The sequence below is a fragment of the Ochotona curzoniae genome, unplaced genomic scaffold (genome assembly GCF_017591425.1).
Source record: "Ochotona curzoniae isolate NIBS_2020 unplaced genomic scaffold, NIBS_Ocur_1.0 contig_1482, whole genome shotgun sequence".
Lineage (NCBI taxonomy): Eukaryota > Metazoa > Chordata > Mammalia > Lagomorpha > Ochotonidae > Ochotona > Ochotona curzoniae.
The window spans coordinates 5337936-5364748 of NW_024465100.1; the positions used below are offsets into that span (position 1 = coordinate 5337936).

Below are 26813 nucleotides of genomic sequence, written 5' to 3' on the forward strand. Positions count from 1 at the left end.
AAAGGCAGGCAGGGAGCGTACTGGTTCAGCTAGTCACCGAGAACAGGGCTGGATCAGGCCCAGAACTCCATTCAGTCTCTTAGATGGGGGACAGGCTCTGAAGTCCTAGGGCCACCCTGGATGGGCAGCGAAGGCAGCCAGGACCTGAACCAGTACACCAGTGTGGCTTGCTGGCATTGCAAATGGTGGTTTAACCACTGTGCTACAACACCATACCCAAGTCACATGCTTCTGTCGCAACTATGATCTGTGTCTTCTCAGCCAGAAATGTTGACGGTGTTTGAATTTTTTATAAAAAGGAAAATATCTTTTATTTGCAGTTATACCCACCAGGAGCCTCAGAGTGGGCTTCTGTTGCTTGTCACTTAGTATGTACAGGACTGAAGTGCTTGCTGGAGTTACATCCAATCTGTTATGGTCTTTACCGGTGTCATCCCTCTGTCACTCACGTGTTTAAATTCTTAACTCAGCACGCTTGGAGGTGACAGTTGCTACTGGTGATGCAATGACCCCAGATGTGGGAAGAATAAACATGAGGCTTATTTGATTTCTCCCTTGCAAAGACGTGGTAGATGGCCTCTGACTGTCTTAATAGTAGAATGTACAGCAAGAGCTATTTTTATTATTTTTTGGTTCAATCAGCAGGTTATAATTCATTTTCACAGACCCTGCGATAATACAGGATGCTCAAGCACATTTCCAGGTCCCGAACTCACTAAATTCTATTCTTACTCCAAGGACCAGTGGTGTCACATGCCATAAAGAGGTCCGGGAGATTTTCCAGTCTCGTGGCTCGCCGTCACCACAGCCAACTGGTGGCAGGCAGACTGTGTGCATGCGAATGTCATCTGAGTTAGACAGGTTGGCACAACTTGAGAGAGCTTTACAGATGACATGGGCCGTGTGGGCATGTCTCAGGCACGTGAAAAGATCCTGCTCCTTTCTGTTGATCTTTGACCTCAGCCCCAAACTTGTGTACTATTTTTTTCTGATTCTCATTTGCTTTTTAAGTGCAGTACTTGTCTTGGCTTTGGAAACGGAGGGAGGGGCAGTCCTTTGTTTGTCCTGTCCTTGAGGACTTGCTTGGCTGTGCCTGTCAGTCCCATTGTCACATCTCTGTTACTCCCTTCGGGAAGTGGTCATTCATTGACTTTGCAGGTGTCAAAGTGATTTCCTCTCTTGCTTTGCAGCTACACCGGACTCCTGCTGAAGCCGTGAGGCCATGACGAGCTGCCAACATGGACCTTCAGCAACGTAAGAAGATGCTGTACAGAATATTTTAAATCTATGAAATTCATAGTTCTGATGCTTTTGGCCACAGAGCATCATTTTATCACTTCTGGAAAATGTTTATTCCAAACAGCTTTAACGGCCCATATGTACACTCCGTAATCGGTCTCCAGGTTATTACTGAGACACCAGCTTGCTGCTACGTTCCCCGGCACATCCGTGAAGGTGCTTCTCCATGCGCGGTCCACAGCCCGAGCTCAGTCAGTCACTTCCAGGTTTCGATGTTCCTTCAGTCTAGGTGAAGTCACACTTCCTCTGGCTTTTCAACACACATAGTTACTTAATTATTTCCAACGAGACTTCTTTTCATTTCTTTTCTTTTTTGTTAATTCCTTCTCATTTCAGCTAGTGCAGTGCTTTGTTCCACACTTGATTTGTACAAATTTTATATATATATATATTTAAGATGTGCCATTTTATCACAGCTAAGTGCAAACGTCCAGTTCTCTGCTATAATTCTTCCTCAGTCAGATTGCAGTGTCCAGTTACTGCCACACTCTCGTCAGCTTACAAACACATTCCCACTTACCTTTTCTTAAGAACAAAAAAGTATAGGTAATTTGAAGTACTGGGTATATACTTCATTGACATAGATGTGTACAGCAATAAGCAGGTTTTCAAACCCAGTACTTAGTTGGTGTACAAATGTAATTATGTTCATTGTGTATATATTATACAATGAGCACATGTAATGTATTAAAGGCTACTTACTATTGTTTAAATGCAAATGTTCATAACTCATTTCTTTTTTATCATGTTAAATAAATGTTGATGTTCTTAAATCGGTTGTGTTAGAGCTTCCCTTCTTTCCCTTGGCGGTGAAAGGCGGAGACGGGAGAAGGTCGCCTGCAGACCTTAGAATCCTACACGGCACGGAGAACGAGCCTGTCCGCCAGCCCTCAAGTGTGAAAGCTGAGAAACTCAAGACTCAGAAAGACGGACTGGGCCATAAGCACGCCGCATCTGACAAAGAGAGTTTGCGCAAGAGTGTGCCCATATTCTGATGTCTCCAAGTCTGCCAGCTCATCCACACTGGGCAGATGGAGTTCCGTGAGGTCTTCAACCACGTATATCTGTATGCATCTTCAGAGAGAGCCTCAAGCCCGCAGCCCAGCGCAGCCCAGTGGACTGGCCAGAGCCATGTACTCTGACAGGGTGGGCAGGAGCGCCCCTCACCACAAGCTGGGGACCCCCGCATTCCTCCCCAAGATCCTACTCCCTGACAGCGTGTCCTTTACCACTGTTCACGCCCTTCAGAACCAATTACATTTCCTTTCCTCCTTAACCTTTTGTTCACACTATATATTGTTCCCAGAGCACAGGAAATTTGATGCTTTGGGATTGCTGTATAAAATGGCTAAAACAAAGCTGGCACAAGTCAGTTTTCTCCCCATGCTATATTGAAGAGGATTTAGATTTAACTCAAAGTTCAGATATATTAAGAAAAAAATCTGTGTGCTCCTAAGAGAGTCATACAAAATGAAATGCAAGCAGATACAATCTATACTATGGGAGAAAATGAAGACAGGTTCAGATGCAAGAATACGGTCAAACTCTCTGGCTGTATAAACAGGTTTACCCGTGTGACCTTACGTAAGGTGCCTTGTCAGAGTCTTCTCAAACAAAACAGATGATCAATTCTGAACTCCCTGCAGTCATTAAGTGGTTATTATTACAGATGTTTTACCGGAGTGTTATGGACCAGGGCTGCTATGATTGTTAGGTCTTACATGTAGAGAAAGGGGTGTGGCTATGTGTTTGATTTATTTTTCTTTAATTTTTATTTATTTGAAAAGAAGAGTATCAAAGAGAACTTCCATCCTCTGATTTGTTCCCAAATGGCCACAATATCTAGGACAGACTGAAGCCAGGAGCCAGAAACTCCTTGTAGGCTTCTCCAATATGAGATGCTAGAAACTTAACATGCAGTACCAGTTTAGCTAGTCCCTTTGATTTAATTAAGTACTACATTTTAGGGCCCGGCGCGGTAACATAGCAGCTAAAGTCCTTTGCTTGAATGCGCTGGGATCCCACATGGGTGATGGTTCTAATCCCAGCAACTCCACTTCCCATCCAGCTCCCTGCTTGTGGCCTGAGAAAGCAGTCAAGGACAGCCCAAAGCCTTGGGACCCTGCACCCACATGGGAGACCCGGAAAGAAGCTCCTGGCTCCTGGCTTTGGATCAGTGTAGCTCCAGCCATTGTGCTCACTTGGGGAGTGAATCATAGGATGGAAAATCTTTCTCACTGTATCTTCTCCTTTCTGTATATCTGACTTTGCAATAAAAATAAATAAATCTTTAAATTTAAAAAATGTACAACATTTTAAAAATACTCAAGAAAGGAAATTGTCTTTTTTTTAGGGTCCCAGGAGGCCTAGGGAGTCTAGAGAAAGGTGAAGTGAAGTAGCCGTGACTCCTCTCCACACTCGGGAAAGCCACTTGAAAATTAGACACTTGGAACCCATCAGTGAGCACAGGTACTGGTTCTGGAACATGGCACTCGGGGAAGGAAATAACTAGTTTCGTAGAAATCTGAGTGAGATCAGTACCTTCCCCCTCCAGACCGCACGCTGCCACTCCCCTTCTTGTGGAACGTTGTGTAGACAGTGCAGGGGGCACACAGCTTGGCAGCGGGGGCGTTACGGAGCCTGTCTCGGGGGCATGGGAACTCACACCACAGTTCTGCACAATTGCTGTCCTCTGACTCTCCTGCCTCTCTGACAGCATCCCCTAGTGGCCCTCGCACGCTTCCCTCCAGCTGGCACAAAGTTGACAGTCATGGTGCTTTGTGATCAAAACGAAACATGGGGCCGGTGTTGTAGCACAGCAGGCAAAACTGCCGTGATGCTGGCATCTCAGAGTAATTGTGGGAGTCTGGGCTGCTCTCTTGCCATCAAAATCCCTGCTCGTGTCCCTGGGAAAGCAGCAGGAGATGGCTCAAGTCCTTGGGTCCTTGGCTTCACTTGGCCGTGGCTGTTGCAGCCACTTAGGTAGTGAGCTGGCAAATGGAAGATCCCTCTATCTCTGTCTCGTCTGTGTCACTTTGCCTTTCAAATAAATCTTTATTTAAAAATAAAACCCATAGGGTACACATTGGTGCGCTTCAGTTAGGAAGCAGCTTGGGTCACCTGTGTCACATGCCCCCGGGCCTGGATTCAAGGTCCAGGTTCTTACAGATGTGCCCGGGGAGGAGGGTGGGGCTCAGGAAGCCCAGGTACTCTGGGCCCCTGCCATCCGCTTGGAGGACCGTAAGGAAGCTCCTGGTTCAGCCTGACCCAACTCTAGCTGTTGAGATCATCTGCTGAGGGAAATAGTGAGTGGAAGATATTACTTCTGTCCCCTTCATTCTAACTCTGCCTCTCAAATAAATCTTTTTTTTTTTTTTCCTTAAAGATATATTTATTTTATTGTAAAGTCAGATATACAGAGAGGAGGAGAGAAAGAGAGGAAGATCTTCTATCCGATGTTTCACTCCCCAAGTAGCCACAAAGGTCAGTGCTGCACCGATCCAAAGCCAGAAGCCAGGAGCTTCTTTCCGGGTCTCCCACGCGGGTGCAGGGTCCCAAGGCTTTGGGCCATCCTCGACGGCTTTCCTAGGCCACAAGCAGGGAGCTGGATGGGAAGTGGGGATTCCGGGATTAGAGCTGGCGCCCGTATGGGATCCCGGCACATTCAAGGCACGAGGACCTTAACCATTATGCCATCGTGCCGGGCCCAAATAAATCTTTTCAAAGATGTTACTTTGGTTACCTGCATCCGATGTTGAACATCGAGGTTCAAGTCCCAGCCCTTGCACTACTTCCAGCTTCCTGTCGATAACGCACCTTTGGGGCATCTCCGTTGACAGCATAAAGTGCCTTTCAAATAAAAATGAACAGAAAAATGTAGTAACTTTGAGAACCACCCACGTACAGAGAGGCAAAGGGCCGATACGGGTCCCTCTTCCTGTGGAAGATGCTGCTCGCCTTCACCGCCTGAGCCTGTGGCTCGTCCGCTGCTGCGCCCAGAACCCCAGCACCTGGGCGCGCCATCCCATGCCCGCAGCTCCCCGGGGCCCTGCGCCTGTGACTCATTCGCACAAAGGGATTTAGAAGGGCAGGAATATGCAGAGATGCCTACACAGCCTGGGGCTCCCTGGACTCTCTCATGTCATCTTCAACACAGCTTTGGCTCACTTCAGTCCCCAGGTGGCATTAGTCCTACAATCCAGCCTTTGTTTCCAATTAAGACTTTTTTTTTTTTTAAGACCTGGGTGATTTACACTTCAAAATAGGCAAATAGAAAACGTGTTGCTCCACATCAAGATGGAGCAGCAGAAATCCTTGTTATCTATGGCAGTGATCAGTACTGTTTGAAATGGGTGTTGTGCATCAGGGCTGTTGGGTTGCTTGTAAGAACTCCCTAGTTCTGCCTCTTAGGTTATCTGATCCTACTGAGCATGAGCAGAAGAACGACTCATCCCTTTAAAGGGCAACCGAGGTGCCAGGGAACATGATCCACGTAGGCTTTAAGCTGCAGGTGTTGCAGGATTCCCCAGGTCCTTTTCTTTAAAAAAAAAAAAAAAAAGAAGAAGAAAAAGAAAGAAACAACAAACCTTGGGCCAAGCACGATGGTTCATTGACTAAATCTTTGCCTCACAAGCACCGGGATCCCATATGGGCGCCAGTTCTAATCCCAGCAGCTCCACTTCCCATCCAGCTCCCTGCTTGTGGCCTGGGAAAGCAGTCGAGGACAGCCCAAGGTCTTGTAACTCTAGATGTGTCAGAGACCCAGAAGAAGCTCCTGGCTCCTGGCTTCAGATCAGCTCAGCTCCAGCTGTTGTGGCCACTTGGGGAGTGAACCAGTGGACATTAGATCTTTCGCTGTCGCTTCTTCACTCTGTAAATCTGCCTTTCAGATGAAAGTAAATAAATCTTTAAAAAGAAACAACCTGTCTGTCTTGATCCCTGCCAAGCAGTCTGCTAATTGCAGGCATGCCAGGGAGCAGGCCTGAGGCAGGGCTCGTGCTTGGAACGCCCTCCTGGAGAATGACGGTGGCAGGAAGGAGAGCCACCAACAGCTCCTCAACACATCCACATGCAAAGACATGACTCGTGGACTTGAGGGGACAAAAGAAAAGCATTGGCTAAACGCAGGAGCACCTGCTCCCTCTCTGTGGTGATCAAACACATGCACACTAAATCAGGAACTCTGCGTTCTCCCCCATGGGATGGGAGGAGAAGAGCGACATCCAGGCGCGGTGTGCGCTCCAGTGGGTGGCTGGCGGTGCACACTGATGCAACCTTTCAAGTGTCCGAAAAATGCGCTCTCTTCTACCTCGCAGTCTTACTTCTGGGAATTTATCCCAGAAACAATCTGGTTAGCGCCCGGAAGCATTGTGTAGTCAGTTTTGTTTATGGCCTAAACAGCGGGTCTACTTATCATCTAGATAAGTCTACATGCCGTGAACAAACCAAATCCCTCCTTGCTCTGCTGTTGGCAACTGCAGCCGCCCCTCAGCCAGCCCCGCCTGTGCAGGGGGCCCAGGAGGGAGTTTCAGTTGCTCCCCTTTATGCCTCTGTGCTGTTGGAAAGTGGGTATTTGGATCTCATCCTGTTTGCTACAATCCTTGCCATCTCCAGAGTAATGGCAATGACCGGGAGGAAAGGGAGGGTCTCCACCTGGGGATTGATGTCATGTGATTAGAGGGTTGGAACTTGACTCCCACCACTGTTCCTCCATTGGAGGAGAGACTGAAGGTTAAGCACATCACTGATGGGCCCGATGGTGCCTACACAAGGAAATCTTCTATAAAAGCCCCGAGGACCAAGGTTGCTGCGAGCCTCTTTGGAAGAGCTGAGCCCAGGGGAGCATCGTGGAGGGTGGTACCAAGAGAGGGCATGGAGTCTCCCCCTCTGCCACTCTTTATCTGCATTCTTTATGAAGGCCTGCATATTAAACCAGCACACCTGAGCCCTGTCACATTTCCCAACCAATGAATGGAAGCCGAGGAGGGCTCATGGGAATCCTACTTTGCAGTCAGCCAGAAGCACAGGTGACTTGGACTTGACCACCAAGTGAAGGCAGTCTTAAGGGACTCAGCCCCAACCCACGGGACCTTCTGTGATCTCCAAGGAGATCTGACTTCGAGAATGAACGAAATTAGAGGGCCTTTGTTTGGCTGAAGTGAGCTGGAGAATCTGCTGCTTTGCCAGGCAAGTTGGAGGGGCAGAAAACCACACACACACGATGGTGACCAGATTTAGGATGCTGTGGCATCTACTCTGGTTCTTAAATCCTCAAAAAATCCTCGGCCGGAATTGAATGACCCGGGGACCTCTAAGCTGTCAAAGTGGCAGAGGAAGCAAGCTCCTAAAGAAAGACCGTGAGAAGGGAGTTGATGTTGAGTGAACCATGCTGGAAAAACTCCAATTCAAAATGTCTGCCTGTAGGGAACTGGTTGTACATCTTTGTGTTCTGTCATTTATTGGGGTGTGGCTAATCTGTGAGAAAAACTTGAATATTTCACGGAAGAGCAGTTAATAAAACACTCTCTTCCATTGAGCCCCATTTTGGTAAAAACACATGTGTCCTAACAATCACACAGAAAAAAAAAAAAACCCACAAAGACTTGGTAGCGAGAAGTAATCTGGCTTTAAAGAATACGGAACAGGAAGTGAACTTCCATGTTTAAAGTTCCACTGGACCTGGAACAAGAGGCTCCTTCATCCATCAGGGCCTGACAATGACACCTGCCCAACTACCCATCCCTACCACCCACCCTGTGTCTCAGAGAAGGCTGATTGCAGCACACACCGCCACCACCCCCCTCACACTCCACCCCGCCCCGGGTTGCCGGATCTAAGCTCAGTAGGCTAAACCAGGTTATTGTTATTTCAGAAATAGGCTCGGCTTAAAATCATGAAGAATCTGAGCAAGAAGACAGATCTGCATACCCTAAAGAACATGCCTTGCTCCGAGGCACCGAGTGGTGAGCTGGTGCGGTAGACTCTGACCTTGTGAATCCGTCACGTCTAAGGGACTCGCCCCACCAGCCTTGTAAAACCCCGGCTCTCCTGTGAGTTGCCAGCGATTTGATCTGCTTGCTTGATAGAACCGCTCATAATTTAAGACACTAGTTGACAATTTACAGAGTTACATTTTAGAATCAAAACTAGCCCCCCAGAAAGTAATAATAATGTAGCATAAATCTGTCTTGTCTATACTCGTGGGGTGGGGGGGGGGGATCCTGTGCTTTGATCTTTAACACTCTGTGCGCCAGAATGTTCCATAAAACTCCACAGAGGGCTGTGAGCGCTTTCAAGGAGATAGTGATTGGTTCTCTTACATTACTGTGGATGAATAAAATGCAGAGTCAGCACATACACCCTGGAAACTATGTATACACTTTGGTCTTTTTACAAAAGCTAAAGAAAGAGAAGAAAGGAAAGTAGAAATCTGGAAACAATAAAAAGAATGTAAGCCAGGGAATTGAGGGCAGGAGGAGCCAGCACCGGACGGCCGGTGTGAACCTGAGAGAGTGGCCGCTCCATGAAACGGATGAGGTTCACAGGGAATGTGCTATTTAAGGATCAACCTTTTTAAGATGTGTTTGTTCATATTTTTGAAAGGCAGAGTAATGGAGTTGGAGAAAAAGCTTCACTCCTCCGAGCCATACCTCAAATGCATTCAGTCAGCATGCACGAGGCCTGTCAGATAGCCCAGCAAATGAATCGCCAAGTAACCACAAGGAGGGAGCTGAATTGGAAATGAAGCAGCCAGGACATAATTGGTGCCCATACAAGATCTCAGTGCTTGCAAGGTGAGGATTTAGTCATTGAGCCATCATTCTGGGCCCAAGACTGGCACTTTAGTTCAGCCAGTGATTCTGCTGCTTGTGATGCCAGCAGCCCATTTGGGAGTGCTGGTTGGGGTCCTGGGGGCTCTGCTTTCAATCCAGTTGCCTGCTTGGGCCCCTGCCACCTATGTGGCAGACCTGGATGGAGTTCCTAGTTCCTGATTCGGTCTGCACTAGCCCCAGTCATACCAGGTGCCCATATGGGATTCCAGCACATTCGAGGCGAGGACTTTAGCTGCTAGGCCACAGTGCCAGGCCCTAAATATACCTTTCCAATAAAAATAAATAGATTTTTTTAAGATTTATTTATTTTTATTGGAAAGTCAGATATACAGAGAGGAGGAGAGACAGAGAGAAAGATCTTCCATCTGATGATTCACTCCCCAAGTGACCACAACAGCCGGTGCTGCACTGATATGAAGCCAGGAGCCAGGAGCCTCCTCTGGGTCTCCCATGTGGGTGCAGGGTCCCAAGGCTTTGGCCCGTCCTCAACTGCTTTCCCAAGCCACAAGCAGGGAGTTGGATGGGAAGTGAGGCTGCCAGGATTAGGACTGGTGCCTGTATGGGATCCCGGCACTTTCAAGGCAAGGACTTTAGCCACTAGGCTACTGTGCCAGGCCCCATATTTTATTTTTATTTGCAGGGTGGTTTTCAAAAGGAGAGACAGATCTTCCATCTACTGATTCACTCCTCAAATGACCACAATGGCCATAGCTGAGCTGATCCAAAGCTAGGAGCCAAGAGCCAGTTTCCCATGTAGGTGCAGTGGCCCAAGGTCTTGAGCCACTGTCCACTGTCTTCCCAGGCCGTAAACAGGCAGCGGGAAGTAGAGCAGTTGAGGCATGAACTAGTGCCTGCATGGGATGCCAGGACTGCAGGTAAAAGCTTAGCTGGTCACACCCAGTGCCAGCTCTCAAATAGTTCTTTTTTATAAACAGCTTCTAACATATGTTGTTTGAGAAGAAGGGCATGAGAGAAAAGAAAGGAGAGGAGAGGGGAGGAAAGAAGAGGGGAAGACAGGCAGGTTGGAGAGGGGAGGAAAGAGAGCCATTTGCTAATTAACTCCCCCAAGGCCTGCAATCGTCAGGGCTGAGCCAAGGCTGAAGCCATGAACCAGGAATTCCATGCAGATCACCCGCATGGGTTATAGGTACATGAGGACTTGAGCCATCACTTTGTGTCCCTCAAGGTGGACATTATTAGGAAGCTGGAGTTGGAAGCAGGAAGCGTCATCAATTTCAGATTCCCTTCTTAAGCTTAAAGCATCTTAACCACCAGACCAAACACCCACCTCTGAAAGAATTTTTTTTTCGAGATTTTTTTAAAATTATTTTTTATTGGAAAGGCAGATTTCTGGAGAGAAGAAAAGACGGAGGAAGATCTGCCGTCCGCTGGTTCACTCCCCAAATGGCCACAACGGCTGGAGCTGATAGTCCATCCAAAGACAAGAGCCAGGAGCTTCAGCGGGTCTCCCATGCAGGTGCAGGCTCCTAAGGCTTTCGGCCATCCTCTACTGCTTTGCCAGACCACGAGCGGGAAGCTGGATGGGAAGTGGAGGAGCTGGGACATGAACCAGTGCTGATATGGGATCCCAGTGCTTGCAAGGTAAAGATTTAGCCACTGAACCATCACACTGGGCCCTGAAAGCATTTTTAATTCATGAGAAACTAGACACTTTTGAAAAGAATGTCTCTTTGTAGAGAAGCTCAGCTTTCAACTAAGGATACTAAGGTTCAGCCGCGTTACCCTGATTAGAGTCAAGATCTCTGCTTTCTCTGCAGAAAGGGCTGCTTCCAGACACCTTCTCCATCCAGTTCTCATTTTGCCTCCAGGGATTCCAACCCACCTGAGACATGCTGGACTCTGCCAGCTGTTTCTGCTGCCTGTTGAGTCTTGCCTATGAAGATGACAAACAAACCACACGTTAATGAAGCTTGTCAGCTTGGCTCTGATGGCTGTAAAACGCAGAGTGTTCAGCATTTCTCAGTAGAGCCCTCCTATTACAACATGGACGCCCATTCAGTAACACGGAGATAGATTCACGAATTGAATGAAATGTGTATATATATATATATATATATTAGCCCTAGTATTTCACTGAAAACATTCAGATGTGAAATACTTGCCAGGAAGTAGATTTTGGTGTCGGTTAGCCAAGAGCTTATTCCCAGGGGGGAAGGGAATTAAACAGAAGCAAATATTCTCCCATCATCTACTCCCGTTAATCCTGCTTTGTCATCTCAAAAACGAACCTTGTAAATTCCCAAGGGATTTTCAGGAGGCAATGTAGAATGGGAGCTTTTTAACATTCCTGCAGAAAGTGTGTCTTTTATAGTTTTACGATGTTGGGTCAATCGCGTCACCCTCACATTCAAGGAACCGCCTTCTCCAACAAAAAAAAAAAAGTAAACTTGAGAAACTTCTGTGATGCCAATAACGTTGAAGTTAATGTTCAAAGACAGCGTGGCCCTTCACAAAGGAGCCGGGGAGACACACAAGAGCCTGACATTTGTGAGGGCTTTAGATCCTGGTTTTCCCTTTTAGGTCACAGGTCCCTCTGCCCTTGCCAGCCTCATGCATAATGCAGTGGCATCCGCTTTTGGTGAGTGCTTGATTGATTCCTGCTCTTTCAGAAGCAATCACGAGAGTGAAGCAATTAAAGTTAATAACGCACACTAGCAAGGAAACAGCTCCGTGTGTGCCTCAGCCCCAGCTCAGGAAGAGCATGTGGCTCTTGCATAATTTTGCAGAACTGTATGACAATAGTTACAGGAGGGTTTTTCCGTATACGCCTAATTGAATCAACATGCCCAAGCCGCTTACAATTTATGAAGGTAAAGTGTGCTTAAGTAATTAAATAGGAGTTTTCTTAGTAGAATATTGAAGGATGTTTTAAGTGAATAAGGACAGGGTGTCATAACTTACTACAAACATTTGCAACCTTCTATCTTCTCTCTTCTCAAATGACACAGAGCAACAAATTATTGTCATTGGTTTTAGTCCGTAATGGTTAATAAACTTCCTGAAATGGTCCTTTAAATGTGTAACAAAAACTCCTTCATTTAGCTTGCCTTGTTAAGCGGCCTCAGCTATACTCAGGACCCCGGACTGTCCTCATCTTATTCATTTACCAACATAATGCAAGTTGGGAGAGTATCAAAGGGGTAGGTTTGTGGCACAAGTGGCTAAACCTGTGCTAATGCCCACATCCCATTCCCCAGGGCCTGGCCTTCAACCTGGCTGCTCAGCTTTCCTGCCAGCTTCCCGATGATGGAGACAGCAGATGATGGCCTGAACACTTGGGTCCCTGCCACCCAAGGAAAACTGTCTACCCCTGGACAGAGTTCTTTGCTCTTGGTTTCAGCCTAGTCTAGCCCCATTAGTTCAGTGCACTTGGGGAGTAAGCCCATGAACAAAAGGTCTCTCTCTCTCTCTCTCTCTCTCTTTCTCTCTCTGTTACTTTGGCCTTCAAATAAATAATGTTTTTTCAAGAAAAAAAAAAAATCAGGCACAGTGCAGTAGCCTAGTGGCTAGAGTCTTGCCTTGCATGCACTAGGATCCCATATGGACACTGATCCGTGTCCTGGCTGCTCCACTTCCTTTTCAGCTCCTTGCTTGTGACCTAGGAAAGCAGTTGAGGATAGCCCAAAAGCCTTAGGACCCTGCACTCGCTTTGGAGACCTGGAAGAAGCTCCTGACTTCAGATCAGCTCAGTTTTGGCCATCGCAGCCACTTGTAGAGTGGACCATTGGATGGAAGATCTTTCTTTCTGTCTCTCCTGTCTCTGCCAATATTTCCAATAAAATACATAAATAATTCTTTAAAAAAAAAAAAGAAAGAAAGAAAATATTTAGAATACCTTTTACTTACAAATTGGAGCCAAGTAAATAAAACCTACATTTTAATGTTTACATTTAACAAGCACGGGTACTGTGCAAGCTCATATGTGTTGTTGCAGCTTTCTGCAAATTTTTCCTTATCATCAGTGCCCTATGCACTCTGGACTTCTCACAGCCCTCAAATACAGCATCCCCACCACTCCTTTCTGCAGACATTGGCTCAAATATCTGCTTTCTGGGGTTGGCCTTCTGGTGCAGCACGTGAGCCATTGTCTGAAACAGCAGCATTCCAAGTGGGCACCGGTTCGAGTCCTGGCTGCCCTACAGCTGATTCTGTTCCCTGCTAATGTACCTAAGAAGGCAGCAGGGGGCTGTCCAGTACATGAGCCCCTGCACTGACGTGGGAGACCAGGACAGAATTCCTACCTCCTGTGACCCTGTCCTGTTGTACCCATTCGGTGAGTAAACCAATGGATGGAGGATCTCTCTCCACTCCTTCTCTCTGCAACCGCCTTTCATGTAAAACAACAACAACAAAAAACTTTTATTTTTGTGATACATTTTCATGAGCTCGGGATTTCCTCCTCCATCCACTCACTCCCCCCTCTCTCCCACTGTTTTCCCCAACATTGTCACAATACTGTAGTCCGTCAACTACAGTTTATTTAAGTGTATCATGACATTGTGGACAAAGACAATGGTATAAAGTCCAGTATCCTATTGTCAAGATATATTTAACAATTTCACTGAGAATCCAGCGAACAATTTTTTTTAAATCAACTTTTAAAAAAAGATTGACTTGAAAGAGTCTTTATTTGTTTATTTGAAAGACAAAGTTACAGAGACAGAGAGGGAGAGAGATCTTCCATTTGCTGATTCACCGCTCTAAATGGCTACAACAGCCAGGCTGAAACCAAGAGCTTCATCCAGGTCTCCCATGAGGGTGCAGGGGCCCAAGGACTTGGGCAGTCTTGCACTGCTTTCCCAGGAGTTTAGTAGGGAGCTGGATCAGAAATGGAGCAGCCAAGATTCCAACTAGTGCCCATATGGGATGCTGGCACTGCAGGCAGAGGATTAAGCCGTTACCCCACAGTGCCAGCCCCCCTCAAATTCTTAAGGGAGTCGTCTTCAATACCCTCCCCTACACCCCATATCCCATGAGACTAGACCACTGCCCTGAACCAATTGTGATGTTCAATGGTAGTATTCCATCAGCTAGATCTGTGACCACAGCTCATAAACATGAAGTCAGGGAACTGTTCCTTCATGTCTGTCTCCCCATCCCAGTGCACTTGCTCATGAGTGACAGCTTTGTTCCTCTCTGTCACCCATCTCTTTAAAAAAGATTCTGTCGTATAATAAATGGGTAGTACAAATAATTTTTTAAAAAGATTTATTTTATTTTTATTTTATTTTATTACCACACGGGTGAGGAGGCCTTGGGCCGTCTTGGACTGCTTTCCCAGGCCACCAGCAGGGAGCTTGCCGGGGTTAGACCAGTGCCCACATGGGATCCCAGCGCGTTCAAGGCGAGGACTTTAGCCACTAGGCCACCATGCCAGGCCCTCAAGTGGTTTTGATAGTTCAGCAGTTTTGAATTGCTGCTAGTTTCGCCATACCAACCACAATGAAATCTCTCCAGAACTCACTGGCTGAGGTAGTCTACCTTAGAGTCTCCATTTGCCCAGATTTTCACACACTAGCAATTGTTAATCAGTAACTTAATTTTTTTGAAAAATTGCAATACTGAAGCAAAAATACGTTTTTCCTGAATGTGATCTACCTGCATTGTTATTATTTTCCTGGCAGCTGACCTCAAAATCATATCAGTTCAATTACAGGATTTAGCATTGTATTAGGCATAACTATTTCCCTTGTGCCCCAATTAAATAAGCTTTCTGCCTACAGCATTAGTGCTAAAAATAAAAAATCCCAATTGTATCATTCTACATTCCACATACCCTTGAAAAAATTAAAAAGAGGGAAGGAATTTTTTTTTCTCTCTCGAATAGTTAAAAACTTTTTTTAGAAAGACATATATATATTCTGAACTCACCGGAAAATGGCTTCCACATTCCAAAGAACAAGGAAGGGAAAACTATGAAATCATTTTGAATGGATGTGTTCTGAAAGGCTAGAGCTGTGTCTCATTTTCCACATGGGCTGCCAAGTTCACCCGCCCTAGGGGGAATGCTTTCACTTTCACTTTCTTACTTCATGCACATTTTAGAACTGCGCTCTTCTGGCAAGGAAAATCCCATTTGGGGATCAGATTCTTCAGATGGATTTAATTCATAAACCATTTGACCAAGTCAATCAGACCAGGCTTAGGCAACAGCTTATTTCTTTAAAATGCTGTAGGCTTTGCATAGGAATTTTTTTTTTTTCTTACGGAAAATCACTGTGGCCAAGTATCGCTGTGACCTTAGGGTTTTATACCTAATTACCTTCGGACCACGTCACAAATTCCTTCCGAACAGTAATTAGATTGCTTCTTCTGAAAAGCAAAAATTCTGAATCAGTGCCTGATGTTAACTTTCTAAAATGTCAAATTTCCCCCAGATACATTGGTAACTAAATATGCTCGTGGGACCGATTTCAACTTGTAGCTTCTTTGTGTTTTTTGTCACCGATGTGCAAGAACAGGGCAGACCTAAGAGAGGAACTAGAACAAGCACTTAACTCTCAAGAGCTCCGGGCCCGGGCTCTCTGAAACGGGCTCGCTCTCCCTCTGCCAGGCTCACCTTGGGAACGCTCGCGTGGATTCCTGTATTGCACGGAGCTGAGGCCTGGTGGATTTTACAGCCGGCTGCGTGGCAGCACGCGCACCCGCATGTAATGGGCACCCTGGGATTCCCTGAAGAAAATTCTCTTTTTAGGGAAAGCAGGAGCGAGCCCACCTCTTGTCAGAGGTTTGTCTCTCCCATTAGTAGTAAATCCACAGAAAGCAGCGACTTCCTGCCCGCCAAATGCTGTGGATGGAAGAGATTCAAATATGTGAGACAGAACGTGCATTGTGTCTAGTTCTTTATAGAAGTGTTTGTTTGTTTAAGCCAGGAGAGTCTTGCTTTTTCTCTAGCCCCTATGGCTCCAGAGAACTGCCTCTTGGCTTCAACTGTGGCTTTCCCAGTCTAAAGATTTCAGGTCCTCCTTGCCAGAGATCCTACCAACCCGGACACGCGGCAGGTCTTCAAGGAAAAGTGCTGAGGTCCGTGCCCTCGTCTGCCTGATGATCAGAAGTGATCAGGACCTGATCTCTGAGAGTTCCCTGGCTGGAAATTGAGGGAAGGCACGCCTCAGTGATATGCTAATCAATGTAAGCAGCGGCACTGGAGGGAAGCGGGGAGGCTTAACATGCCTCACAAGTGCTAAGATGTGTAATTTGTTTTGGGTAAACTAACTTTTGTTACTTAAACTAAACTTGACTTCCATCTCAATAGTAGAGAAATTGGCAGAGACAGCCAGGAGAAAGTTGACTGAAAATTCTCCCGGAAGGCAGTGGATGTGAAATAGCACCCATTTTACTGGTAGACAAACTACAAAACAGGGGAGCCCATTAGCAAACCGTTCACTTAGGCAAAGTGCTGGATCTTCTGAAACTGTTGAATTGTGAAAGCAAGCAAGCAGCCAGCCTTTTCTCTTGTTTAACAAAACTCAGAATCTAGTGTTTATTGTCAGCTGTACTGTTCCAACTCCAGAGAAAGAAGGAGAGCCAGAGTTCTTCTACCTGCAGGTGGACTCTCCAAAAGACCGCAACAGCTAGCTGCTGGGCTGGTCTAAAGACAGGAGCCAGGAGCTTCGCTCACGCTGAGTGTGGGGGCTCATGGATTTGGGCTGTGTTCTGCTGTATTTCCCAGCTCATTAGCACAGAGTTGAATCACAAGTGGAGCAGCTGGGACAGGAACAGGTGCCTAGATGGAAACCAGTGTCACAGATGGTGGCTTTACCCAGCAAACCTCAGTGCCATAGTGCCTGCGCTGCTAATTTACAGTGTGAACAAGACATTGAGCAGGGAGAATGCAGCTCATCTTCGCATGGGACGAAACGTGCCTTGGTAGACATCCGATAGTAAGGAAACCCAGATTGAATCCATCTTGCAGTTTCTTCCCACCTATGCACCAAAAAAAATACTTACCAGCGTTGATAAACGTGGTAGGGTAGGCAGCTAGTTCAGGGTCAGGAGCTTGGAAGCCACTCCCTCCCCCCCCCCCCCAGGCATTCCCTCCTGCCCACCTGTGATACTCACCCTTCACCACCCGGAACGTCAGAGGGTGCGGTATTGCACTGTTGTGTAACCACTCCCCTCACGAGCCCCTATAACGGCCCATGATGGGGAGGGGCTCACTCTTTTGGCATTCCTTTACCATTCTAGCGTTCCCACTCTTGGCCTCCCCAGTGCTTGCTTGCTCTCTGGCTTCCCGCGGACAGACTCCAACGACAGGCAGCCCCCGAGCACGGTGTTCCTCACCCTCTGTTCGCTGCTTGTGCTAAGATGCTTTGTATTTCCTCTGTTTCCACCAGACTTGTCAGTGGCATTGTCTGGAGTTTTTCTTTCGCTTTCTGAAGCACAGCCTCGCTTCCACTATGTGCATTGTGTCTGAGCTCAGGACACGAACCCAGACTCCTCTCACTAGCTATCTTGCAATATCTGCATCTTTGATTAAAGTGCCAAATTTAAATCCCAGTTGCTCCAGCTTCCTGCTGTTGTGCACTGTGGGAAAGGCAACGGGTGTTGTTCCCAGTCATTGGGTCTCTGCCATCCTGTGATGGAGCGAGCATCTGGCTCCTGGCTTTGGTCTGGTTCTGTCCCTTCTGTGCGCGGGCCTTTGGGGGAGTGAACCAGCAGAAAGGGTTCTGTCTCTGTCTCTGCCTTTCAAATAAAATGGAAAAAACTTATAGGTTAAGATTTTAAAAAGCAAGCAACTACAGAAGGAATTTCTCTTCTGCCTCTGGTTCTTACTAAGCCGGATGAACGAAGATTTTTCAGAGCAAGTTTTTTTTTTTCTCTAAAAAGGGCTTTTACAAATTCCTACCTCGTAAGATTGGAGGATTAAATGCATTAATCCATGTGAAGTTCTGAGAATGGTGCCTGGCACAAGAAGAGACTCCTAAGAAATGCTTATTCCTCCTGCTGCGCTGGCTCTCGGGCCTTGGCGGGGCGGGCACTTCTGTGCTGGAAGGACTCCTGAAGGAAGGAAGGAGAGGTTCGTTCAGATTCCCAGGCAGCTCTTTAGGAGCAAGAGCTTTCCTGGAGCTCTGCGGGAGGAAAGCACTTCAGGTGGCTGAACTCGTGTACTCCTCATTATAACTCTAAAGTCTTACCCGTATTGTAGAGATGGGAAAGCAGGCCCAGCTTAGGTTAGAAAAGCAATGTGTGTGTGTGTATGTGTATAAAACTGATGCTCCTTTCAAATCGTTTGCAGTTTCTCACTAACCAGTGTACTGACCCAGTGGCAGCAGATGGGGTCTTCTTGGCCAGCCCAGTGCTAGATCACTGTACCTGACTGAATGGTGGAACAGGGGACAGGTCACATTAGGCAGGGGCGTGACACTAACCAGCACGTGAGAACCAGATCTGGGGGTAGATTCTGGGGGGGGATATTTGGGCCAACCCTGTGGAAATAAAATTCCCACTAGTTAGCTCTAAAGAGTTGGGGTGGTGCTGAGCTAAGCCACGTGTGACCATGGAACCTGCCATTATTCACAGGTACAGAGACCGAGAATAGTCTGCGCAGGTCCAGGCTGCAGCGTGTGCATTACAGGCAGGACTACAACATTCACCAGCTCATACAATGCCGAGATGCAGGAGCAGGCTATGCCAGAGAAGGTCAGAGCACCCGCTGGCATGTGAGATCTGGGTCTGAAAGTAGCCCAACTGGGGCAACCTGGGAAACTCCCTAGTGGGTCATAGTTCCCACTTGTGAGCATGTGGTCTAGGCATTGGGGTTGGGCATGCTGGACAAGGTAGCTCCAACTCTTGGCAAGTGTGCATGAGTTGGTTTTGGAAGGGAGCAACCAGGGTAGGGCCGAGAAAACCTTAGCTCACCATCAAGTGCAGAAACCAGGATCAAGCACAGATCATGCTGGGCTACACTGTAATGCCTACCAGTTTGAAAGCCAGAGTCGGAGTAGAATGAGCAGGGCCAGGTTCCAGCACCCACTAATGAGAGTTGGGTCTGGCAGCAGGCCGGATTAGGCCAAACTACAACATCCAAAGGCAAAGGTCAAGACGGGGGGGCGGGGGGTGGTGGGGGGGGACCAGGGAGGATGACTGTGCCAAACAATAGGCTGGCCAGCAGGCCTCAAGGTCACCAAGGGTATGTGCTCTTTGGCCATGAGAAAAACTGCAGACAAGCTGGTGAGGAATGTCTGCTTTATTATGGTTAGATTGTAAAGGTTAAGGAAGGGGAGGGCAGGAGGGAGTCCCCACCCACCAAAGACACTAATTGACTGTATGAAATGTGTATTTCCCTGGATCTCCTGGTCACGTCAGAGGTCATGTTCCACTTATATTCCCTTGACCTAGCCATGTGCAGACTGTGCCTCAGGCCATAAGGAAGTAAGCTTTAGGCCACGCCTACCAGGCATCAGGGCAGGGGCCTGGGGCAATCACACTCAACTTGGACCAGAGCAACCTCTGGCATGCACAAGACCTATGGCTGGGAACAGACCTGGTTGGAGAGCTAAGGGGACGCCCTGGATGGGTTGTAATTCCCACTGGTGGGTGCAAAGGCCAGAGTGGGGGCTGCTGTCTGATCTGGACATGGCTGCAGTGTCCCTTGGTACAGTTGTGGACTGGGTCTGGGGTGTGTCAGGCTGGGCCAGACTCCAGCACCTAGTGATGATCGTGAAAACCCGGATAGGTAGGTATAGGATGGGCTAGCCTAGGTCTCTGCCCCTGCTGAGCCATGTGTGAGCTGAATCTGGGTGTGGACCAGGCTTAGTTGGGCTGCAATTCCCAACAGTAAAAAGCAGAATGAGTGAAGGCCGGTCAGGAAAGACCACTGTTCCTGCCAGGACAGGAGGTGAACTAAGTAGGGCTGACCCGTGGATCCACCAATGGATGTGAGATCTGGCATTGGAGAGGTTCTGATGGAGGAGCTTGGGGAACACTCCTGTTGGGAATCAGCCCATGCAGGTGAGCACAAGAACTACGATAGGGAGCAGACCAAGCCAGGTTACTGTACCCATGAGCGTACATTTGGCACAGTTTGGGGGCAGATCGGGCTGGGCCAGTTCACATCACCCGCTGGTGAATCTGAGCACCAGAATGGAATGCAGGTCAGGTTGGATTGGGTGGCAACTCATGCCAGTTCACATGAGGGATAGGACTGAGGGCCAGCTGGGTTGGGCTAGGCTGTAGCCCCTGTCAGCATGAGCTGGAATTAGAGGTGCGTCAGTCCCAACCAGGCTACAGCACTCACTGGTAAATGCTGAAGTGAGACAGACCATGCCAGACTGGGCTACAGCACCCAACCAGCACATGTGAGACGAAGGGGGTGGAGAGGGAAAAGTTGGTAGGGAACTGTGTGGGGGTCTTCTGCTGGACCACCATTCCCACTGGTGAGCATGAGTTGGGATGGGGGTCGACCAGGCCGAACAGGGCTGCAACACCTGTTGACCTCACGTGAGCTGGATCAGGGGAAAGCCAGGATGAGCTGACTATTCCTACTGGAGCATGCACAATTCAGAGTGGGATTAGAATGGTTGGGTTTTGCCACAGAATCAGCTAGCAGATGCTGGAATGCGAGGCAAATTCTGTTGAGCTGAAACTGCAGTACCACGTGGAGAGTGCAGGATCCAGGAGTGGGAGTGGGCCCAGGAGAAAAATAGTGGTATCTACCTCTTGGATTGCCACTCTGACTGGTGAGCATGAGAACCAGGATTGGGGCAGACGGTGGCACCCACCGGCATGTGTGTGGGCTGGATAGTGGGGCTGGTTGGGCTAAAGTAGGCTGCAATGCCAATTGACATGTATGAGAGCTGAATGGGATGTGAGACAGACAGGGCCAGCGGCTGTACCTACCAGCAAGCACAGGACAAAGCTGTGGCTCCCACTAGTGTACATGAAGGCTGAGTGTGTGGTGGGCAGGATCGGGCTGTGCTGCAACACCCGTTGGTTTGTGTGGAAGACTGAACTGGAGGCAGAACTGACCCAGGAATTGCAACTAACTGTGCGCATCGGCCATTGTGGTGAACGACTTTGCTGGACCCTGTACTGGCAAGCACGTACAAGAACCAGGTCTGGGATCACTTCAGATGAAGTTCCTATAGGAATCCCACCCATCTGAATTGCTGAACTCAGAACCCCAATCATGGAGAGAATTGCAGGTTCCATGGTCTGACCATGGAGTGCATACACTGGAGCTGGGCCTCCTCAGTGACTTAAATGGAGCAGTAGACAGCATATCCAGGTACACATGGCAGAAAACTGCAGTCTGCAGAGGATACCCGGTACCACAACAGAGGATAAAGGACAAACAAATTGATCAACTAACCCAACCAAGAGTTGGCAGTGAGTATCTGGGCAAACGGAGACTCTAAGGTGGACTACCTTCATCCTTGGAGTGGTGAGATGGGAACCAACTCCGAACTGTTGCACTATGGAAACCTCTTGAGTGGAGCCCTCGAGGTATTCTCCAATAGGGACCCTGGGATGTGGCTTATCCCCTTAACTCCCTTTTCCCCTCAGATACAGGAAGGGAAAAAGGAGAATGTGGAAATAAGGTCTCACCCAACCTCCTGCAGCCCTTGACCCTTATCACCCTAATCAACTGTGTACAAATCATCAAAAGTAATACTAATTAAAAAGAAAAAGAAAGAAAGTAGACAGCAGCCAGGGCTAAATCCTTGCCTTACATTTTGCCGAGATCGCATATTGCTGCCCGTCTCTATCCCGGTTGCTCCAATTCCTACTCAATGCCCTGTTTGTGGCCCGAGAATGCAGTGGGGGACAGCCCATAGCCTTGGGACCCTGCACCCGGGAGACCTGGAAGAAGCTTCTGGCTCCTCGCTTCAGATCAGCTCAATACTGCTAGTTTCAGCCACCCGAAGAGTACACCTGCAGATGGAAGATCTTTCTCTCTGTGTGTCTATCTGCCTTCCCAAAAAAGGAAAGAAGCAGAGCAGTCAAGACTCGAACCAAATGGCATGTCGGTACCCCTGAAAGGCTTAGCTGCTATACCACCCAAGCCTTTTTTGTAAGGACATTTATTCCATTTTTTAAAGATTTATTTTATTTATTTATTTTTTAAAGATTTATTTTTTTTTATTATTTTTTCATTGGAAAGGCGGATATACAGAGAGGAGAGACAGAGAGGAAGATCTTCCGTCCGATGATTCACTCCCCAAGTGAGCGCAACGGGCTGATACTATGCCGATCCGAAGCCAGGAGCCTCTTCCGGGTCTCCCACGCGGGTGCAGGTTCCCAAAGCTTTGGGCCGTCCTTGACTGCTTTCCCAGGCCACAGGCAGGGAGCTGGAAGGGAAGCGGGGCTGCCGGGATTAGAACCGGTGCCCATATGGGATCCCTGGCGTGCAAGGCGAGGACCTTTAACCACTTGCGCCACCGCGCCGGGCCCGATTTATTTTATTTTTATTGTAAAATCAAATATACAGAGAGGAGGAGAGACAGGAAGATCTTCCAGCCAATGATTCACTCCCACAATGGCCGGTGCTGGCACCCATCGGAAGCCAGGAGCCAGAAACTTCCTCCAGGTCTCCCACGCAGGTGCAGGGTCCCAAAACATTGGGCCGTCCTTGACTGCTTTCCCAGGCTACAAACGGAGCTGGATGGGAAGTGGAGCAGCTGGGATTAGAACTGGTGCCCATATGGGATCCTACCTTGTTCAACGTGAAGAATTTAGCTACTAGGCCATTGCGCCGGGCCCTGCCCTTGTAATGTAGTCTTCTTGGAAAGGCCCACCTATGGTTATGACTATGATGCTCACTGCCTAACCCTGAACCTGGGAGGCCAATCCAGTCTCCCCCAAGTGCCTCAGCCATCTCTAGGGTGTGCATTCTAGGACGCTGGGATAGCCATCAGAGAAAAGACTCAAAATACAGGCAGTTTGATACAAAATGTGGTGCCCATTCCTCCCTTTCTCTCTTTTTAAGATTTATTTATTTTATCTTAAAAGTCAAAATTACGGAGATGGAAGGTGAGATAGAGACAGATCTTCTCCTCTTTGGTTCATTCCTCAAATGGCCACAACAGCTGGAGCTCGGCTGGTTTGAAGCCACAAGCTGGGAGCTTCTTCCAGGTCTCCCATGTGAGTACAGTGGCCCAAGGACATAGGCTCTCCTCTGCTGCTTTCCTGGACACACGAGCAGAGAGCTGCATGGCAGGTGGAGCAGCAAGAATTTAAAGTAGGGTTTAAAGTGGGATTTAAAGTGGGATTTATATGGGATGTCAGCACTGCATTGGGAGGCTCAATGTACTGGGCCATAGTGCTGGCACCAAAGGACCACTTTTTTTTTTTTTTGAGATTTATTTAATTTTTAATGGGAAAGTCAGATTTTCAGAGAGGAGTGACAGAGAAAAATCTTCCATGCACTGGTTTACTCCCTAAATGGCTGCAACAGCTGGTGCTGAGCTGATCCGAAGCCAGGAACCAAGAGCTTCTTCTGGTCTCCCACGCAGGTGCAGGGTCCCACGGCTTTAGATACTCCTCTGCTGCTTTTCCAGTCCAGAAACACAGGGAGCTGGATGAGAAGTGAAGGAGCCGGGATACTAACTGGCGACTGTATGGGATCCCAGTGCATGCAAGGCGAGGACTTTAGCACTAGGCTACTGAACTGGGATCCTGTGCTTAAAGTTTTGAACAAGAGCACTTGTGATACAGCACTTGAGATACAGGCTTTGGTCTCTCAGAATGGATGCAAAGCATGTTTTAGTACGATGAGCCTGGAGGCTTCTGGTATGCCTATGCTGTTCCTGCAGTTACTGGATCACCGGGAGGCTTTGGGGGCCCTAAGAAATGAAATATCTGCTAAAGAGCTAGCTGCTACAGGACGGGTCTGCAAACTCCTGTGTTTGTTATATTATTGGGAGCTGAATGCAATTGTGGGGACTTTGGGAAACGATTGGATTAGATCGGGTTGTTAAGGTGCCATGGCTCTGGCCAAATTGTAGTGGTGCTGCAAGCAGAGACAGCCACAGGTGTTCGTTCCCTCCTGCTGTCTGCACCCACTTGGGGCTCTGACAGGAAGTGTGTGGTCACCAGATTCTGTGAATCTCCTGAAGTGTGAACTGAAATAAGCCTCTTTCCTTTATGAAAAGTTCATCTCGGGTACTTTGTGGTATGAACGAAAAGCCAACTAATAGAGGTACCCAGGGAACCGCAAGGTATTGGGGAGCTTGAACAAAGCTGTTTACTTGCAGTACTGATTTCTTTCAGGATGTTAGTTTTTTTTTTTATTTTAACATTTATGTATTTGAAAAGCAGAATTACAAAGAGAGGGAGGTAAAGAGACATAGATTTTCTACCATTGCAGACTGAAGTGAGTAACCCAGAACTTCACTCGGGCTTTCTGCGTGGGGGTTGCAGGGACCCAAGTGCTTGGGGCACCTTCTGTTTGTTCCTCAGGTAACTTAGCAGGGAGCTGGATCAGAAGTGGAGCAGCCAGAGGACTGTTGTTGTGGTGTAGCAGGCAAGAGTTTCCGCCACATCCCATGTAAGCACTGTGGAGTAAACAAGCAGATGCACTCCTTGTGTGTGTGTGTGTGTGTGTGTGTGTGTGTGTGTGTGTGTGTGTGCGCGTGCGTGCGCGTGTGTACATGTGTCTCCCTGTATCTCTTGAACTCTTCCAAATAAATACATAAATCTTGGAGCTAGCACAATGGCTCGGTCGGCCAATCCTCTGCCCTGCAGCACAGGCATCTCACACAGGCACCAGTTGGTATCCAGGCTGCTCCACTTCCCATCCAGCTCCCTGCTTGTGGCCTGGGAAAGCAGTCGAGGATGGCCCAAGGCCTTGGGACTCTTCACCCACGTGGGAGACACGGAAGAAGCTCCTGGCTCCTTATTTTAGCTTAGTTCAGTTCTGACTTTAAAAAAAATGTTATGTAACCCTTGAGAGCCTAGGACAAGCAAAGTTCTTACCATGTTATTACAATGCCTCTCTCGTCATTTCCTTTCAAAAGCTTCCTTATAAACAATGTAATGTGCTTGTGTATAAATGAACTTTAATCTGTCCTCTAGGGAGGTTAGTCATCATTAGTTACCCTGTTAGGAATTCATACTCCGGGGGAAGGGTAGTTTGAAGTGCCCTAATCAGGAATCTCTACTCCCTAGGTGGGTACTTAAGCATTGCAAGGGTCTTTATTGAAATTTATACTAGAATGTTCATTAATTAGCATAAAAGATGTTAGAAACACATTTCTTTGACAAAGTAAATGGTGTTTCAGATATATGGTTGGCTGGATATCACTGTTGTGTGAATGAAGTACATAAAAGTACATAAAAACCTGACGAGGGCTGGCATTGTAGCATAGCTAGTTAAGCTTCCTGCTGCGGCACAGGTTTCCATATGGGCACCAGTCTGAGTCTCGGTTACTTCACCTCTGATCCAGGTCCCTGCTATTGCACTTGGAAAGCCATGGGCTCCTGCACCCACATGAGAGATCCAGATGGAGTTCCAGGCTCCTGGTCCAGCCTGGGTTGCAGATGGAACATTTGTCTTTCTCTTACTGTGCCTTTTACGTAAATAAATTAAGGAAAGGAAAGGAAATGTGAACAGGGTGTAAGTTTTGTGAGAGCAGGGATATTTACTGGTCTGTTAAGAGCTGTATATACTCGGTATGTGATACGGTAGACACTATATTCAATATACGTTAAATAAGTTGCTAGAAAACCCAGCAACTTAACTGTCTTCTAGTTTCTGGGAGGATCTCTGTTGTCTGCCCTCCTGCTATGCCTTCAGTTGTACTCTAGGGGGCCTCTGCTGGCAGACCTAAAGGCAGGCTGATCTAGCTGCTGTACTGACCACAGAATGGGCCTCTCCCAGGAGATGCTCTCATTTTTAGGACAATCAAGACTCTGTCATGACAGAATGCTAAAGCCTGCATAAAGTAAGGAGACGGGAGAGGATATGGGTTGAGCTTAGAAATGGATGGAGAGGAAATCAAAGAATCACACTTCTAGCACACACTGAAGTTTTCTGAGAGAAATGGAAGATTATGTCTGTGTGATTGTGTACATTACCTGTGCTAGAATCTTCCCGGGGATTTGTTCAAAAAGTACTAACTGGTTTTTTAACTTGCATGCTACCATAATGTCCTTAAGATTTTTATTTATGGGGCCACGGTGATAGCATAACAGATTAATCCTCTATCCATAGCACTGACATCTCATGGGTAATGGTTCTGTTCCCACCTGCTCCATCTGTGATCCAGCTCCCTGCTTAGGGCCTGGGAAGGCAACAGAGGATGGTGCAGGTCCTTGGGCCTCTGCACCCACATAGGAGACCTGGAAAAACATTCCGGGCTTTGGATCAGCTCAGTTCTGGTCATTTCAGCCTTTTGAGAAATGAACCAGCAGATGGAAGGTCTCTCTCTTTTCTCTCTGTAAAATCTGCCTTTCAAATAAAAAGAAATATTTATATATATTTTTAAAGATTTATTTTATTGGAAAGATGGATATACATAGAGGAGGGGAGACAGAGAGGAAGATCTTCTGTCCAATGATTCACTCCCCAAGTGACCGCAATGGCTGGTGCTGTGCCGATCCGAAGCATGGAGCCAGGAACCTCCTCCAGGTCTCCCACACGGGTGCAGGCTCCCAAGGCTTTGGGCCGTCCTTGATTGCTTTCCCAAGCCACAAGCAGGGAGCTGGTTGGGAAATGGA

The 26813-nt window shown here is 47.6% G+C and overlaps 2 protein-coding genes across 2 annotated transcripts in view; both read left to right on the forward strand.

Annotated features, from left to right (window-relative positions):
* Window positions 1-2188, forward strand: part of PLEKHA5 (pleckstrin homology domain containing A5) — a 186652-nt gene extending 184464 nt beyond the window's left edge. Inside the window, exon 31 of the mRNA XM_040967551.1 lies at window positions 1191-2188. Coding sequence (XP_040823485.1) covers window positions 1191-1210 — 20 coding nt within the window. The 3' untranslated portion in view covers window positions 1211-2188. The remainder of the gene's footprint in view (window positions 1-1190) is intronic.
* Window positions 2189-8265: 6077 nt separating this feature from the next.
* Window positions 8266-26813, forward strand: part of AEBP2 (AE binding protein 2) — a 78208-nt gene continuing 59660 nt past the window's right edge. Inside the window, exon 1 of the mRNA XM_040967562.1 lies at window positions 8266-8348. The gene's annotated coding sequence lies outside the window, so the exon portion shown is untranslated. The remainder of the gene's footprint in view (window positions 8349-26813) is intronic.